We start from the raw sequence: 17,923 nt of genomic DNA, 5'->3' as shown, positions 1-17,923 counted from the left end.
TTCAGTTTTTAGGAAACACATAGAAGCTTTGGCTTTTACTTCCTTTCATCTGATGTAAAATCATCCAAGTTTGTTAGGTCTCACCTACGCAGCGTACATGCGCTGCATAGGAAAAAGACCTATAGAAATCGCTTCGACTTTTCAGCCAAAAATGTGCTTTCAATGGCAATGCGTGCACGTTTGGCAATTCCCTTGCAGGAGTAAGCTTTGGCAACATATGTTTGCTCGCTCCCGGAAGGGAATTGCTGTGTGTTCTCTCGCACTCCCCCACCCCTCCCACCTTTTAGCCCAGTACTGTTTCATTTTCGCCGGCAGAGGGGCCGCATTTGTGTTTCAGCGCTTGTTTGCTATTGGGAGCTATTCAGAGGCAGCGTGGTGAGCCCGATATCTAAAATTATGGAAAGTATTTTGTCAGGATGGTACCTCTGAACGTTTGTCTGTTAGAGTCAGGGCAGTGCCAGCATCGTGGCTTTTCGCCTGACTCCTACTATTAATTTCTGTATGTTTATGGTTTCTCGAAGTGCTTTGAGGAGGATAGGATGTATTAAGGCACTTATTTGTATAACGCTACTGCACCTCTGATCTGAAAGGATTGGAGGTCTAGAAACAAGCACTCTTCTCTAGAGGCCCCTGACAGAAGTCACTCAACTTGGCGCCGGGTCCAGTTGACATCTGTCGTCTATGGCTGCAATCTCGCGCATCAGTGCTGTCAGGTGTGCGCGTGGGCCGCACAGGCTGTGGAGAGACGTTCACTTTTGCGTTTCAAGCATCGCTCGGTGAGGTAATGTTTGCCTCCATCATTCGAGCCAACAAATGATGCGAAAACACGGGATTTGTTTGTGCTAGCGATTCAAGCAGAAAAGACTCTAAGGTAACCTTCCCAGGCCCCCACTGTGTCCTCCTCTCGCCCCCATCCGGGATCACCTGATGGCGGGAGGAGTGTGGGAGGCCGAGATTCCGGCCAGTCCTGGCACCGAACCTTTCTCTAACCTTAAGTCGTCCTTTGAAGATGTTGGTGTTACATTTCTCGGCCTTTTTCACTTGTTATTCAGGCCACCTCTTGGCGCCTCCCCAGCGGCCACGCAAAGGCCACTTTATCTTCTGCCAGGCCCGGGAAACAAGGAGACCTTGTGTTGGGCAGCTGTGGGCGATGAAGAGGCTATTCTGGAGCGAGCGGGGACAGGGTGGGGGGGGGGGGGGGAGGGCATGATCAAGTGTCACAGGATGGCAACAAGAGGGGCAGCAATGCCGAACAGCACCACCAGGCCTCTTGGAAGAAAAGGCCTCTCACCTGCCGGCTTGAGAACAGGTTGTGACTCGCACTGTTCATGCTAGGCCCGGGTCATGCAGTCAGCGAGGCAGTTAACGGCTCTGGCACCTTCTACAGCACCCAAGGAAAGTAACGCCCTCCCGTCGCCCGCCCTGCCCGTCAGCAAGCAGAGCTCGGTGGCAGGAAGGTTGGAGGGGCTCCAATCCTCCTCTCCAGAATCTAAGAACCAGGTTTGCAGGGTGAAGGCAGCTTTTTTTATTTTTACAGTTTTATATAGCTCGAACTTACACGAAGGTATCAGCCATTTGCATGAGCAACAGTTGCATTACAGACGGACACACATATTTTTTGTAGACATGAGGAGATTAAGTGATTTGCCCAGGATCACAAGATTTTTGAGTGTCTCGCAAGGTGACTTGGTGCACTGCACTGCGTGACTTGGTCATAAATGTGGCACTTAATGGCATCTTTATGAGTCCTGTTGTGCCGCTCTTGCACCACATAACGTGGTGCGAGAGCGATGTAACTTAAAAATGAGATTTATTAAGCCATGCAAGGCCACCTTGCGTGGCCCTGAGTGGCTTCTTAAATCTTGAGTAATGCAACGCAGCACAAATTGCTGTGTTGCATTGCTCTGCACCAGGGAGGCATTTCCAGAGGCGTTGTGTGGGTGTTCCCACACAACATCCATGGATTTTGACGTATTCCCAGATTCACCAGAAGTGCTAGACCTGGGAATGCGCCTAAAACCTGCGCCTCCCCAGGTAAAGTGTAACGAGGAGAAATATCTTTAGTTCTCCTCATTTGTTCCTCTTTTTATGTGTGCTGTAGCACACATAGAAAGAGGGAAAGCCTCAGGAGCGAATATGCTACTTACCAGTATGCATCTGTTCTTGGCATGTAGGGCTGTTGACATTCATATCTGTGCATAGATCGCCGCCTAGTGTTGGGTCCGGATGATTGCACATTGTTGTCCTGGAAGAGTCTTTGAAGTATCACAAGATAGGTGGCTCCTCCCCTGGACTACAGTGTGCATGGGCATCGACTCCATCCCCAGATTGTTTTCAGCCATTGTGGCCAAGATGGAGTGAATGATGACCATGCTATGAGTATATATGTGAATACTGCAGCTGCTACAGGCGCCGGGGAGGAGGGCGGGCCATATGAATGTCAGCAGCCCTACATGCCAAGAACAGATGCATACTGGTAAGTAGCATATGCGGTTCGAGGCATGTAGGCTGCTGAATTCATATCTGTGCATAGAATACATAGCAGTCCCTCCATTAGCGGCGGCCGCCCGTGCCAGCTGCAGCAGTTTGGAAAAGTGTCTTGAGAACAGCCTGCCCTACAGCTGCCTGCTGTTTGGAGTGCACATCAACACAGTAATGCTTAGTAAATGTGTGTGTGGTAGACCATATGGCTGCTCTACATATGTCCTCTAAAGGAATGTTTCCAAGGAATGCCACAGAGGCCCCCGACTTTCTGGTGGAGTGGGCTCTTGGTGGAATGGTAAGAGTGCGTTTTGCTTTTGCATAGCAGATCTAGATACATTTAACGATCCACCTAGCAATACCAGCCTTGGAAATAGGGTTACCTTTGTGGTGTGGCGCAAAGGCGACAAAGAGTTGCTTAGTTTTTCTAAAATCCTTGGTCCTATCAATGTAATACATTAGGGCCCGTTTAACGTCAAGGGTGTGGAGCATCCGCTCCGCTAGTGACTCAGGATTTTGAAATAAAACAGGTAATTCGATTGTTTGGTTGATGTGGAACTGAGACACAACCTTGGGCAGAAACTTAGGGTTAGTGCGGAGCACCACCCTGTTGGAATGAATTTGTATAAATGGCTCTTGGATTGTGAGGGCTTGCAATTCACTAACCCTCCGTAGCAATGTAATTGCTATGAGGAAAGACACTTTCCATGTCAAGAACTGAATCTCGCAGGAATGCAGTGGTTCAAAGGGAGGACCCATCAGCCTGGTAAGGACCACATTGAGGTTCCACTCAGTAGCTGGCGGAATGACTCGTTTGAGGCCTTCCAAAAAAGCCTTGATGGCAGGCACCCTGAAGAGGGAGAGGTGCTGCCTATTTTGGAGATAAGCGGCCATTGCAGACAGATGAATGCGAATGGAAGCATAGGCCAGATTACACTTGTACAGATGGAAAAGGTAACAGATGATGTTCTGAATAGAAGCATCCAGCGGGTTAATGTTGTGGTCCGCACAATAAATGACAAACCGCTTCCATTTTGCCACATAGCAGGCTCTAGTAGTGGGCTTCCTCGCCTCCCGAATGATGTCCATACAGTCGGGAGGTAAGTGCAGGTAGCCAAACTCTAGGACTTCAGGAGCCAGATCGCCAGGTTGAGCTGTTGCGGATCAGGGTGCTGAATGTCACCATGGCTCTGCGTCAGAAGGCTGGGTGTGAGATGTAGCCTCTGATGCGGTACCACGGACAGTTCTAGAAACGTGGTGTACCATGGTTGGCGAGCCCACGTTGGCGCAACCAGGATGAGAGTCATCGAGTGCTGCCTGAGCTTGCGTGCCACCAGCGGTATCAGAGGTGCTGGGGGAAAAGCGTACGCAAATTTGCCTGACCAGTTCATCCATATCGCATTGCCCTGCGACTGTGGGTGTGGGAACCTGGCGGCGAAGCTTTGGCATTTTGCGTTCTCCTTTGTGGCAACAGGTCTATCTCTGGATGACCCCACCTTTGGAAGTACGGCTGGAGTACTGATGGATGTATCTCCCACTCGTGCGTCTGGTGGCTGTGCCTGCTGAGCAGGTCCGCCATCTGATTGTCCTTGCCTGGGAGATGCTCTGCCATGAGGAAGATGTTCCTCTGAATGGCCCACTTCCACATGCTCTGAGCCAGATGAGACAGCTGCGGAGAGTGTGTTCCTCCCTGCTTTTGAATGTAGTACATTGCCGTCATGTTGTCCGTCCGGATCAACAGGACCTTGTTGCACAGATGTACTTTGAATGCTTTTAATGCCATGAAGATTGCCATCAGTTCCAGAACATTGATGTGCACCTTCCCTTGTTGTTGCGTCCATAGTCCCTGCACCGTGTATTGGAGTACATGCGCTCCCCATCCCTGGACAGAAGCGTTAGTCGTCAGGATAATCTGTGGCACAGGCTCCTGGAACGGTCGGCCCTTGCAAAGGTTTCGTGGATTCCACCAATGCAGAGAGTTGTATGCCCGACCGCTCACCAACACTAGGTCTTTCAACTGGTTGTGAGCCGGAGTCCACTGACGTGCCAAGCACACCTGAAGCGGACGCATATGTAGTCTCGCGTGCGGGGCAATGGAGATGCAGGAGGCCATCATGCCTATCAACTGCACTCTTGCTGGAAGCGAGTGTTGAGGTCTGAATTTTTGGATCAGCGATTAAACGCTGCTGACTCTCATTGAATTCGGCTGTGCTGTGGCCGCCAGAGTGTCCATGGTCGCACCCAGATACTGCCGTATGTGGGCGGGCTGGAGGTGGGATTTTGGGTAATTCAGTGAGAATCCCAGATCGTGCAGGAGGTGAATGGTGTGGGACACGTGGTCGGCACACTGCTGGGCTGACTTCGCTTGGATGAGCCAGTCGTCCAGATAGGGGTAGACGTGGATGTTTTGATGTCTCAGATGTGCCGCCACCGTCGCCAGGCACTTTGTGAACACCCTGGGTGCCGTGGTGACCGCAAAAGGCAAAACCCTGAATTGGTAGTGATGGTTTTGGATGGTGAACCTGAGGTATTTTCTGTGTGAAGGATGTAGTGGAATGTGAAAGTACGCATCCTTTAGGTCTAAAGTTGCGAGAAAGTCCCCCTGTTGGAGCAGCAGGAGCACTTGCTGCAGTGTTAGCATGTGGAAGTGCTCTGACAGGATGTAGAAGTTGAGGGGCCTGAGATCCAGGATGGGCCTGAGGGACCCGTCCTTCTTTGGAATCAGGAAGTAAACTCCTGTGCCTCTTTCCTGCATGGGGACGAGCTCTATTGCCCCTTTTTGCAGCATGACGTTGACCTCCTGCTGCAATAAGTGCAAGTGCTCGCCCGACATAGGACGGTGCCTTGGGGGTATGTTGGGGGGAGTGGATGTTAACTCCAAACAACCAAATTGGATAAGCTGTCTGACCCACCTGTCCGTGGTAATAGACTTCCACACGGGCAGGAACTGCTGGAGTCTCCCCCCAACCGGTGTTGTGTGGTCGGGGGCAGTGACAATGCGTCACTGTTTGTTGGCGGTAGAGGACCTGGAGCTGTTGTTGCCACGTCCTCTGCCTTTGGCGCTGTTGCCGCGGTATCCACCTCGACTCTTGCTGGTATAAGTAGTCTGGGTGTTGCCTTTGTAGAACTGCGCGGACTGCGAAAGTTGACCCCTTGAGGTGCCCCTGGTATTGGAGCGACGAAAGGACCCACTCCGAAACTGCTGGGACTGTAAGGCACCCATGGATTTTGCAGTGTCGGTGTCCTTCTTCATTTTCTCAAGGGTGGTAACAACCTCAGGGCCAAACAGGTGATCTGGGTTGACTGTTTGGTTCAAGATGGTGGTTTGAATGTCCGGCTTGAACCCAGATATTCTTAGCCAGGCATGTCTACGAAGCATAACGCTAGGGTTAATGGCGCGTGCGGCGGTGTCAGCCGCGTCCAGAGCGCACTTTATGGAAGCGTTGGAGATCAGCTTCCCCTCCTGTATTAGCATCTCAGCCCCTTCCTTATATTGATCAGGCAGGTGTTGTAAAAGGGTCTCTAGGGTATCGTAGTGTGCCCTGTCATAGCGCGCCAGGAGCGCCTGCGTGTTTGAGATGCGCCATATGTTGGCTGCCTGCGCTGCTACCCTCTTCCCTGAAGCTTCAAAGACCTTCGATTCTTTGTCTGGGGGAGGAGCATCACCCGTAGTCTGCGAGTTGGCCCTCTTCCGGGCATTGGAGACAACCAGGGAGTCCAAAGGAAACTGTCCCCTAATATAAGTTGGATCTGTGGGCGCTGCCTTATACTTCTTGTCGATCCTCGGGTTGATGACTCTCGCCCTGGTGGGCTCTTTGAAGACCTCAGCAGTGTGCTTTAAAACACCCTTCAGCATTGGCAGAGTTTTTACAGTCTTTTCAGAGACAGAAAAGGTGTCAAAGAGGAAGTCTACGTCCACAGGGTCAGCATGCAGCTGGACGTTGTGATTGGCTGCTGCCCGCTCGATGAGGGCATTGAAAGCTGCAGAGTCTTCAGTGGGGGGAAGTTTCAGAGGAGAAGAGCCGAGGGTCCTGTCCAGAATGTGGGTTCCCATGCTCACCACCAGCAGACCAGGGCTCTGTCACATCCTCTGGATCTGTGTAGACTGGATAGCTATATTCATCTTCGTCATCGCCCTCACCAGCGTCCACATCGGAGTGAGTGGGCGAGACTTTGTGAGCTTGTGGAGAAATGGACTCCACTAAGGATGGAGTACCAGCAGAGTTCATCTTCCGTTTTAGTGGGATCTTGTACGACTCCAATTGGGGCTCCGGGGTGATTTTCCTCTTCAGGAGGGAAAGCCTGTCCGTTTCGGCGTCGATAAAATGTTCTTGACGCTCCTCTTCTGAAAGTTGCCGAGGCCGCGGGCCATGGACCACCATCGATGCCTTCGGCGTAGAAGAGACCTTTTCGGGCACGCCGGCCCCCGGTTTAGCAGCGAAAGCCTTCGGCGCCGTTTTAGGCGGCAAGGTAAAAAGGATCGGCTTGGGCGCCTTCGCCGTTTTCTCCAGAGGCTTGGCCGGCGGAGGGTCCCTTATGCGCTGCAGAGACTCCGTGACCTTTTTCGTGAACGCGGCAGATGGACGTGCCGGTTCGACGGAGTCCTTAGAGGTCGGTTTTGGAGTGGAGTCCTTCGAGGTCCCCTTCGGAGTCGACACACTTGGCGCAGCCCCTTTGGCCTTGTCGTGTGGAAGCGGGGCAGAGAGGGCCTTCGGGTCGTCGGGCCGCTTCTTCGAGTCGGTAAAAGACCTTTTGGGGTCGTCGACCGTCTTCTTGTGATCGAGTCGACCCTTGCCGGCGTCGACTGTCTTCGGCGCCGATGCGGCCGTGTGCGACCCCTTCATTTTCAGCTTCGACGTAGGAGCCTTCGGGTCGGCCATTTTGACTTGGCCTCCGAAGTCTTCGATCCGACCAATGCGATGCGCACTTTCGGTTTCGATATCTCTGGCGTCGAGACCGTAGATTTCACTTTCGGTTTCTGTTTCACCGGGAGTGAATCGGTACCAATGTCCGTGGCGGGGCCATGAGGCGGGGCCGAGGAACTCACATCAAGGTCTTGGGTAAGGCCCGAAGGCGCTCCCTCGACCTGGGCCTTATTGATCGGACTGGCCCCAGAGTCAGATTGAGGAAGCTCTTCGTCCGAGCTATCCTCCATGGCCCCAAGGGCCCCGTCGTCGTCTACTACCTCCTTGACGACTTCACCGAAATCTTCGGCCTCTGCGTCGTAGTCGTCCTCGACCTCCGACGCGGGGTTAGATTCTGAGATGTCCTGGAGATCCTCATCCTCGACCTCCCCAGCATCGAAAATGTCCGTAGGCACCGGTGCAGATCTCTGGGCCTCCAGGCGCACAGCTCGACGGAGCTGGAGCGTCTTCTTGGACCGGAATCTCGAACAGGCCATACACTTGGCCTTGTCGTGGTCCGGCGACAGGCACTTGTTGCCCAAGGGCCCCGTCGTCGTCTCCTACCTCCTCGACGACTTCACCGAAATCTTCGGCCTCTGCGTCGTAGTCGTCCTCGACCTCCGACGCGGGGTTAGATTCTGAGATGTCCTGGAGATCCTCATCCTCGACCTCCCCAGCATCGAAAATGTCCGTAGGCGCCGGTGCAGATCTCTGGGCCTCCAGGCGCGCAGCTCGACGGAGCTTGAGCGTCTTCTTGGACCGGAATCTCGAACAGGCCATACACTTGGCCTCGTGGTCCGGCGACAGGCACTTGTTGCACACCGGATGGACGTCAATGTGTGGGTACTTCGAGTAACACACCGGACATCTTTTGAATGGACTTCGGTTTTCCATGAAGGTCAATGAATCTGGAGCGTCGACTAGGCCCTCCACGTCGAAAGCACGCGGAAGCACAGAGCTCGGCTCGGAGCCGAGGAAAGTTGCAAAGCCGAACGCAAGACAATACCGACACAAGTCCTAAAGACCTTTTGGTCTCAAAGTTAAGTTAAGTTAATTCTTATCGATTCCGACAAGAGGGAATCAAAGACATCCGAACCCAATGGCGAAAAAAAACAATCTGGGGATGGAGTCGATGCCCATGCGCACTGTAGTCCAGGGGAGGAGTCACCTATCTCGTGATACTTCGAAGACTCTTCCAGGACAACAATGTGCAATCATCCGAACCCAACACTAGGCGGCGATCTATGCACAGATATGAATTCAGCAGCCCACATGCCTCGAACCTTCTTCTTTTTTTGCAGGCAGGTGACACTTCTTGCACTAAAACAATCCTCCTTACAACGCAGGCACCCTTCCACCATGGCGTAAGGGTTCCTGTATTGGCGCTAGACAGCCAAAATGGTGCCAGCGTAGGAGAAAAGGCAGGAATGCGCCGTATTGACTTAAATACAACTCCTTTGTGCTCGCCCTGTCACGCAGTGCAGTGCAGCAAGGTGACTTACTGCACTGTGTGGCCTGGCCATAAATATGGCCCTTCGATTGCTAGAACTGTTAAAATCATAATCTTTGTAAGTGAAACTTCTTCAGATGTCACGGCCATTAACAGCATGCAAGCAGAAGTGTGGTCGAGGCCTCATGAATAGATGAGGGGTCGGAGGATAACCTCACTGTTGCTTCACAAAGACTTAGAACGACCTGGGTCAACAGTCTTCGCAGAATCCACAGGGCTGTGTAACTTTCTGCAGACACAGGTTACTTTTACATACAAAGCAAATTTGAACGTAGTTCCAGCACATGCAGAACAGCTTGAACAAAGTAATCTTTCAACGTTTTACTGACCTTATGAGTTTTCCTAATATTACTAGGTCTGTTAGCACCCAGCAATGTACAGGTACAGAAAACAATGGGCGTTAATTGCAATTAGAATGTCTCCTTTCTCAAACAGTATGCTCAGTGAACAAAAGGAAATACTGATGCTCAGCAGCGTGGTTTGGATCTATTATTATCAAAATGCACTACTGTGCTTAGGGGCTAATTAGCTGAATGAAAAACAACCAGATTGTTACTGAATGAAATCTCTCAATTTTACCATATCCACAGAACAATTATTTTACAGAAAAGACTTTTTTGTCTAAGTGCTCTGTGAACCCAAACTCTGCCCATGCTAAGATTATCAATATAGATGCGCTCAGCAAAAAGGAAAAGTTATTTATTATTTATCGTTCCAGGGGAACAGCACTGATAGTAATACACACTTAACAGTATCCACCAGGTGCGGGATCCTGGAGCACCACTCAAAATATGTTCCCTTAGAAATGCCAATTTGTTTAAAAAAAATATTAATATTGACATCAAATTTGCTATTTTGGCTATATTGTGTTTATTTTTTCATAAAAAGCCAAATGACATTAAAAAGTCACTCTACAACAAGTGATTAGAAATATCGTTCAAAAACGTTCTTAAAGGAAGAATGAAACTAAATAGGATGCCAGCAGTTCTGTTTCCATTGTGTGTTGGATAATCTACAACCTTCAAAAATATCTCAGTCAACAACTTTTGCGTTCAGGAGTATTTTCTGATAGGAAACATGTTTTCCTTTCCAAATATTCCATACTTCCTTGTGAAGTGGCCCTTAGATGGCAGAAAAAATGTGGAAAAGTGTCCCCTTGCATCATGTTTGTTTTTCTTCTCTGGCACAGCCACAGCAAGCTTGAGTGTCCCTTTTGTATGAAGGGCTCCAGGAAATGCTTTAAAGTCGAACAGAATAATCTGCATTTGAGGCAGACGAGGAACACTGCATTTACTTGAAGCTGACGAAAGTCATATCTTAAAAGAAAGAGGAGGATGGAGTAAGGACTCCCTGTGCATCTGCTTCTGAAGAGTCCACCCCAAGGAGATTCAAAAAAATGTCTTATTGCATACACCTCTGTCCCCAATTGAAATTTAAGTCATCGGTGTTGAGAACAGGTAGGCTGCCACCTATTTTCTGTCAATAGCTGGGTCATTATTGAGAAATTCAAGATAAAAGATGTCCAAATCTTTGATGCTGAAGGGCACCCGACTTTAAAACACAATAAAACACTTTTGCATTTAACGTTTAGTCAAACACTCTTTCCACTGGTCAGCATTGTGGCTACCATCTAGGCATCTTCCATCAACATTAGACTACATATTCAGGAGCATACTCTCATATAAGGGAGGAGACATCTGTCAGATTCCAGATTCTCTCACACCACTTCCACAGTCACCATCACACCTGATTACCACATCTCCAGTACTGTCTGCTGTCCAACACTTTTAAGAGGCCAACACCTTCTCCACACAGGCACTAATCTAAAGGTGAACATTCATACCAGTACAGTCCAGAAAACATTTAAGAACTCATATCTGAGACCATATGTAAAATAAGATACTGTGGGCATCACTCTCTCCAACAACTTAAAACGTTTAAACGACGTGAGAGCCACTTTGAGAAGAACCTTGAGGAGTCCAATAAAATAACCAACTATAGACAGAAAAAACACTAAGGAAAAATCCTAGACTGGTAAAGCCACATATCTTAAGACCATCTAAGTTTTCTAGAGGGATACCCAAGGCCCACTACCACCACTTACAGACTCTTACTCCTGATAGCCACTTATCAACTTACAGGCTGACAGTTGCAGCAGCTGTGGGCAGAAGAGGTTGAGACCAGAGTAGACAACGCCACTCACAGGCTGGAGCAGAAGAAACCAAAACGTCCTCCTTAAGAAAGAGGGAGGTACCCTCATTACTGAAACTGCTAGAATTGACAATAGAGCTGGGCCTTTCTGTGAGCTCTTACACCATTAACTTAGTTCCTATATCTACCAAACTATTCTACACGCCTCCTAATTAAATGATAACTATCCATGATGTGAATAGGAAAAGATATTACAATATATTTCAATGGTGGGCAGATCTCATGAATATTCAAAAACGGCATGAATGGATGACCGCCGGGAGAGCTTACCTTAGTCTAAATTGATGTTGACTTTCATAAATTTACTTCAATTAAAATGTCATAAAAACTATTTTGAAAGAAGGCTAGAAATATCTGCTGTACTTTAGCAGGTATTAATAACATGAACATTTCAGGTTCAGGTTTTTAAAATGCTACTTTATTTGAGATTTTGGTGTTCTAAAATAATTTCACTTGGCAAAGTATAGTAAATAACCAATCAAAATTTAGCTGACTGGTGATAAATTGTTTTTTCCCCATCTTTCCAAATGTTTTAAAAAAATTATGTTTACTGACCTGAATACATTTTTAGCAGTAACTCAGACTTTTGATACAGGTATGTGTGCAAACTAAAGCGGCATGAGTACATTTGACTAAAATGACTGACCTCTCATGTCATTCTACTAGTATTGGTGTGCACAAGTAGGTGTGGAGAAGAAAGTCGGATGCCTTCTCAGTATCCTAGCAGCAAGAAGGGCGTGACCTACTCTAATTCAAGCAACAGTAAAATGTGCTTTGTTCTAAAAAACAAATACTGAACAGGCAAAAAGGTCAAAACACTTGCTGAAAATTAATTCATTTATACTTTTTTGGTGTAGGCATATCAATGCAGAAACTAAGAAAGAAGATTAACTTCAGAAATTCAAGCTCTGCGTACAAAAAATATTTCCAAATGTATAACTGTCACCAGCCAGTACATAATGGATGCAGTCCTTGCAGCACCATTTCAAAACAGAGTAACACACCAGCTTACACCCTGCTGATAGAGATCAGCAAAATTAACCCCAAATAAGGGAGTTACAGACAAACATTCTTTGAGGACTGCAGAGATATTCTACATTCAATAGAGTAGGACGCTTTCCTTATACAGTAAATTGTTTGCATACAATGCAATAATTTCAACTAAAAATGTGTTTGCCATGGCAATCAATGAATTGCCAGTCTGATGCATATTTTAGTTCTCCCAGTCTCCATTATCAGTTTAACACTTTCAGTCAAGCACTGCTTCTGTGGCCTCCTCAATCAAAGTATTTACAGGACTCAGGATAAACAGAGGAGGTTCTTTATATTCCCCATTCATGTCTTCCGCAAGCAGTGGCATCTCATAGGCCTCCAGCAGGTTCACTTGCTCATTGAGGTTTGGAGGCGGTGCTTGCAGGGACGTGTCAGAGTTCAATATGATTGGCTGTGTGGCACTATCATCCTCCTGTAATACTCTTAGGAGATCTTCCGAATCTTTTTCCACCATGGCCCCTTCAGCAGATGGTAGATCACCAAGTAATGAAAAGATGGTATTGCCCATGTACTGCATCACCTGCTTGCCTGTTCAGAAACAGAAAAAACAAAGACTCATAAATCCAAAGTCACGCTGCATCCAGTTAGGATCCAATAATTGTTTATAGAACTTGGGGCTGATCAAAAGTGTTTCAATTTACTCAGAGTCACACTTTACAGTATAGCCTGGCCAATTTTCTACTAAGCCATTAAAGCCAGTTGTATTCACACAAAGTGTGACAGAAAACACCCCTGATACTGATTGGAGGGGATTCCGTGACCTAGCTGAAGCCAAAGGTAGATTCAGATATACTGAATGCCTAGGGCCACATAACATCGCCAGGGGTATGACTTTCAAACACGATTCTGTCACAATCACAAATATCCTGTGGGTAATCGACACTGCCCCGTCAGCCTATGTATCACTCCTCTACTCTTCTCTTCTACCACCACATATATTAGCTTTGTAACATCCTGGCCTCGCAATAAAAACAAGAAAATATTAAAATGTCCCTAATAAGGTCAAACTCCAGTTTCGTAAAATATAACAATACCTAACGCACTTCAGTGATCGATATCATTTCTAATACTCATAATTTCATTATAATGACGTAACAAAGATGATACGCAAGATACATATTTGTATTTTTTTTTAAACTTTCGAAGAGAACTACTAATGCAACAAGTGATGGTGGGCACTGCACAATCCAAATTTCCATAGTGGCAAGATGAATTCATAATATTTCTTGTATGTTTCAAACTAAACTGACGTTTTGTGCTAAAACTCTTCGCATGGTGGACATATTTCTCCAGACACTGAATAGCTTAAAGCCAATAGTTATTAATTTCCCGATACAAGACAAATTTACATTTTATAAAATATCCAACTATTATAAAAATCTCTCTTCAGAACAATACTAAACAAAACAGTTCCCACAATAAACCACACATGGCATCTTAGCATTTAGAACAGTAAAAACACATTAATTTTTCAAGCTTGGTCGTTGTGGCACAACTAGGTTCCTCCGCTCCATCCGAGGAGAAGCTGCAGAGTGTTTATTGCACTGTGGCAAAGATGGATTTCAGTCTTCTGCATGCACTGTGATCCCGGGTACCCCATAGAATTGATATCCCCCTAAGGGCGTACCTCAAATACGGTATGATTGCTACATGGATGTGCAGTTGGTTGCACAACAAAAACAATCGTGACATGTACAATGTCCATTCCAGGATCCTAGTTAAGGATTCCGAATCAACACGTGTTTCGAGTGCCGTTGAGCTGCAGTTCTATGAAGCTCTGGTTGGGAACCATCCTATATTCGCTTTGTCCCCCTCTTTGTTGTGTTGGTTCAGCACTGCAGTTGAAGCTTGTTTTTCAGTAAGCCACTTTGGGCTGAGTAGTCATTGAAGGTCTGAAGCACAGCAATTTCCACTTACATACTCCAGTCTGTAGTGGCTCTGATCAAGCCTGCTCGCTGCATTGGCCAAGTCTTCGTATGGCCTTTAAATCAGTCACCGAGAAAACCCGACAAGGACAGGACAATTAGCTCATCGTTAAACACACCTTACTGGAAAATCCGGAGATACAAAATCAGTGCCATAAATGGGCAGAGAAAGTGCCAAAGCAGGGAAGGGATAGTGACGGACAACTCTGGACTAGGATAGTGTTCCAGATACTAATAGCATGGTAGGATAAGACGTCTGGCTTCTCGGTTCCTTCACATATTTAAACAAGCATTTGCAATGCAATGGTCTCGGCATCATTAAAGGTAGAGCAATTGGCATTGCTCATGACATTTCTTTTTTTTCTTTAAATCATAAATAAATGGCATTGTCATTTACATTGCCAATACACACCACTCTGCACCTGCACTCACTGCTCTGCACACTCACTGCTCTGCACACTCACTACTCTGCACACTCACTACTCTGCACACTCACTGCTCTGCACACTCACTGCTCTGCACACTCACTGCTCTGCACACTCACTACTCTGCACACTCACTACTCTGCACACTCACTACTCTGCACACTCACTACTCTGCACACTCACTACTCTGCACACTCACTACTCTGCACACTCACTACTCTGCACACTCACTACTCTGCACACTCACTACTCTGCACACTCACTACTCTGCACACTCACTACTCTGCACACTCACTACTCTGCACACTCACTACTCTGCACACTCACTACTCTGCACACTCACTACTCTGCACACTCACTACTCTGCACACTCACTACTCTGCACACTCACTACTCTGCACACTCACTACTCTGCACACTCACTACTCTGCACACTCACTACTCTGCACACTCACTACTCTGCACACTCACTACTCTGCACTCACTACTCTGCACTCACTACTCTGCACTCACTACTCTGCACTCACTACTCTGCACTCACTACTCTGCACTCACTACTCTGCACTCACTACTCTGCACTCACTACTCTGCACTCACTACTCTGCACTCACTACTCTGCACTCACTACTCTGCACTCACTACTCTGCACTCACTACTCTGCACTCACTACTCTGCACTCACTACTCTGCACTCACTACTCTGCACTCACTACTCTGCACTCACTACTCTGCACTCTGCACTCACTACTCTGCACTCACTACTTTGCACTCTGCACTCACTACTTTGCACTCTGCACTCACTACTTTGCACTCTGCACTCACTACTCTGCACTCACTACTTTGCACTCTGCACTCTGCACTCACTACTCTGCACTCACTACTCTGCACTCACTACTCTGCACTCACTACTCTGCACTCACTACTCTGCACTCACTACTCTGCACTCACTACTCTGCACTCACTACTCTGCACTCTGCACTCACTACTCTGCACTCACTACTCTGCACTCACTACTCTGCACTCACTACTCTGCACTCACTACTCTGCACTCTGCACTCACTACTCTGCACTCACTACTCTGCACTCACTACTCTGCACTCGGCACTCACTACTCTGCACTCACTACTCTGCACTCTGCACTCACTACTCTGCACTCTGCACTCACTACTCTGCACTCACTACTCTGCACTCTGCACTCACTACTCTGCACTCTGCACTCACTACTCTGCACTCACTACTCTGCACTCACTACTCTGCACTCACTACTCTGCACTCACTACTCTGCACTCACTACTCTGCACTCGGCACTCACTACTCTGCACTCACTACTCTGCACTCTGCACTCACTACTCTGCACTCTGCACTCACTACTCTGCACTCACTACTCTGCACTCTGCACTCACTACTCTGCACTCTGCACTCACTACTCTGCACTCACTACTCTGCACTCACTACTCTGCACTCACTACTCTGCACTCACTACTCTGCACTCACTACTCTGCACTCACTACTCTGCACTCACTACTCTGCACTCACTACTCTGCACTCACTACTCTGCACTCACTACTCTGCACTCACTACTCTGCACTCTGCACTCACTACTCTGCACTCACTACTCTGCACTCTGCACTCACTACTCTGCACTCTGCACTCACTACTCTGCACTCTGCACTCACTACTCTGCACTCACTACTCTGCACTCTGCACTCACTACTCTGCACTCACTACTCTGCACTCACTACTCTGCACTCACTACTCTGCACTCACTACTCTGCACTCACTACTCTGCACTCGGCACTCACTACTCTGCACTCGGCACTCACTACTCTGCACTCTGCACTCACTACTCTGCACTCACTACTCTGCACTCACTACTCTGCACTCACTACTCTGCACTCACTACTCTGCACTCACTACTCTGCACTCTGCACTCACTACTCTGCACTCACTACTCTGCACTCTGCACTCACTACTCTGCACTCTGCACTCACTACTCTGCACTCACTACTCTGCACTCTGCACTCACTACTCTGCACTCACTACTCTGCACTCACTACTCTGCACTCACTACTCTGCACTCACTACTCTGCACTCACTACTCTGCACTCGGCACTCACTACTCTGCACTCGGCACTCACTACTCTGCACTCTGCACTCACTACTTTGCACTCTGCACTCACTACTCTGCACTCACTACTTTGCACTCTGCACTCACTACTTTGCACTCTGCACTCACTACTCTGCACTCACTACTTTGCACTCTGCACTCTGCACTCACTACTCTGCACTCACTACTCTGCACTCACTACTCTGCACTCACTACTCTGCACTCACTACTCTGCACTCACTACTCTGCACTCGGCACTCACTACTCTGCACTCGGCACTCACTACTCTGCACTCTGCACTCACTACTTTGCACTCTGCACTCACTACTCTGCACTCACTACTTTGCACTCTGCACTCACTACTTTGCACTCTGCACTCACTACTCTGCACTCACTACTTTGCACTCTGCACTCTGCACTCACTACTCTGCACTCACTACTCTGCACTCACTACTCTGCACTCACTACTCTGCACTCACTACTCTGCACTCACTACTCTGCACTCACTACTTAGCACTCGGCACTCACTACTCTGCACTCGGCACTCACTACTCTGCACTCTGCACTCACTACTCTGCACTCTGCACTCACTACTCTGCACTCTGCACTCACTACTCTGCACTCTGCACTCACTACTCTGCACTCTGCACTCGGCACTCACTACTCTGCACTCTGCACTCGGCACTCACTACTCTGCATTACCACTCTGCACTCACTACTCTGCATTACCACTCTGCACTCGGCACTCACTACTCTGCACTCGGCACTCACTACTCTGCACTCGGCACTCACTACTCTGCACTCGGCACTCACTACTCTGCACTCGGCACTCACTACTCTGCACTCGGCACTCACTACTCTGCACTCGGCACTCACTACTCTGCACTCGGCACTCACTACTTTGCACTCGGCACTCACTACTCTGCACTCACTACTCTGCACTCACTACTCTGCACTCACTACTCTGCACTCACTACTCTGCACTCACTACTCTGCACTCACTACTCTGCACTCACTACTCTGCACTCACTACTCTGCACTCACTACTCTGCACTCACTACTCTGCACTCACTACTCTGCACTCACTACTCTGCACTCACTACTCTGCACTCACTACTCTGCACTCACTACTCTGCACTCACTACTCTGCACTCTGCACTCACTACTCTGCACTCTGCACTCACTACTCTGCACTCTGCACTCACTACTCTGCACTCTGCACTCACTACTCTGCACTCTGCACTCACTACTCTGCACTCTGCACTCACTACTCTGCACTCTGCACTCACTACTCTGCACTCACTACTC

General features: G+C 48.2%; 1 protein-coding gene across 1 annotated transcript in view; it reads right to left on the bottom strand.

Annotated features, from left to right (window-relative positions):
* Positions 1–9,578: 9,578 nt before the first annotated feature.
* The window catches only part of LOC147718436 (heat shock factor protein 3-like), a 227,264-nt gene continuing 218,919 nt past the window's right edge, over positions 9,579–17,923 (bottom strand). Inside the window, exon 13 of the mRNA XM_086918351.1 lies at positions 9,579–12,687. Coding sequence (XP_086774477.1) covers positions 12,356–12,687 — 332 coding nt within the window. The 3' untranslated portion in view covers positions 9,579–12,355. The remainder of the gene's footprint in view (positions 12,688–17,923) is intronic.

Source organism: Lissotriton vulgaris, chromosome 4_1 (genome assembly GCF_964263255.1).
Source record: "Lissotriton vulgaris chromosome 4_1, aLisVul1.2, whole genome shotgun sequence".
Taxonomy (NCBI): Eukaryota; Metazoa; Chordata; class Amphibia; order Caudata; family Salamandridae; genus Lissotriton; species Lissotriton vulgaris.
Note: the sequence above shows the minus strand (reverse complement) of the source record. Positions and strands in the feature narration are given on the sequence as shown.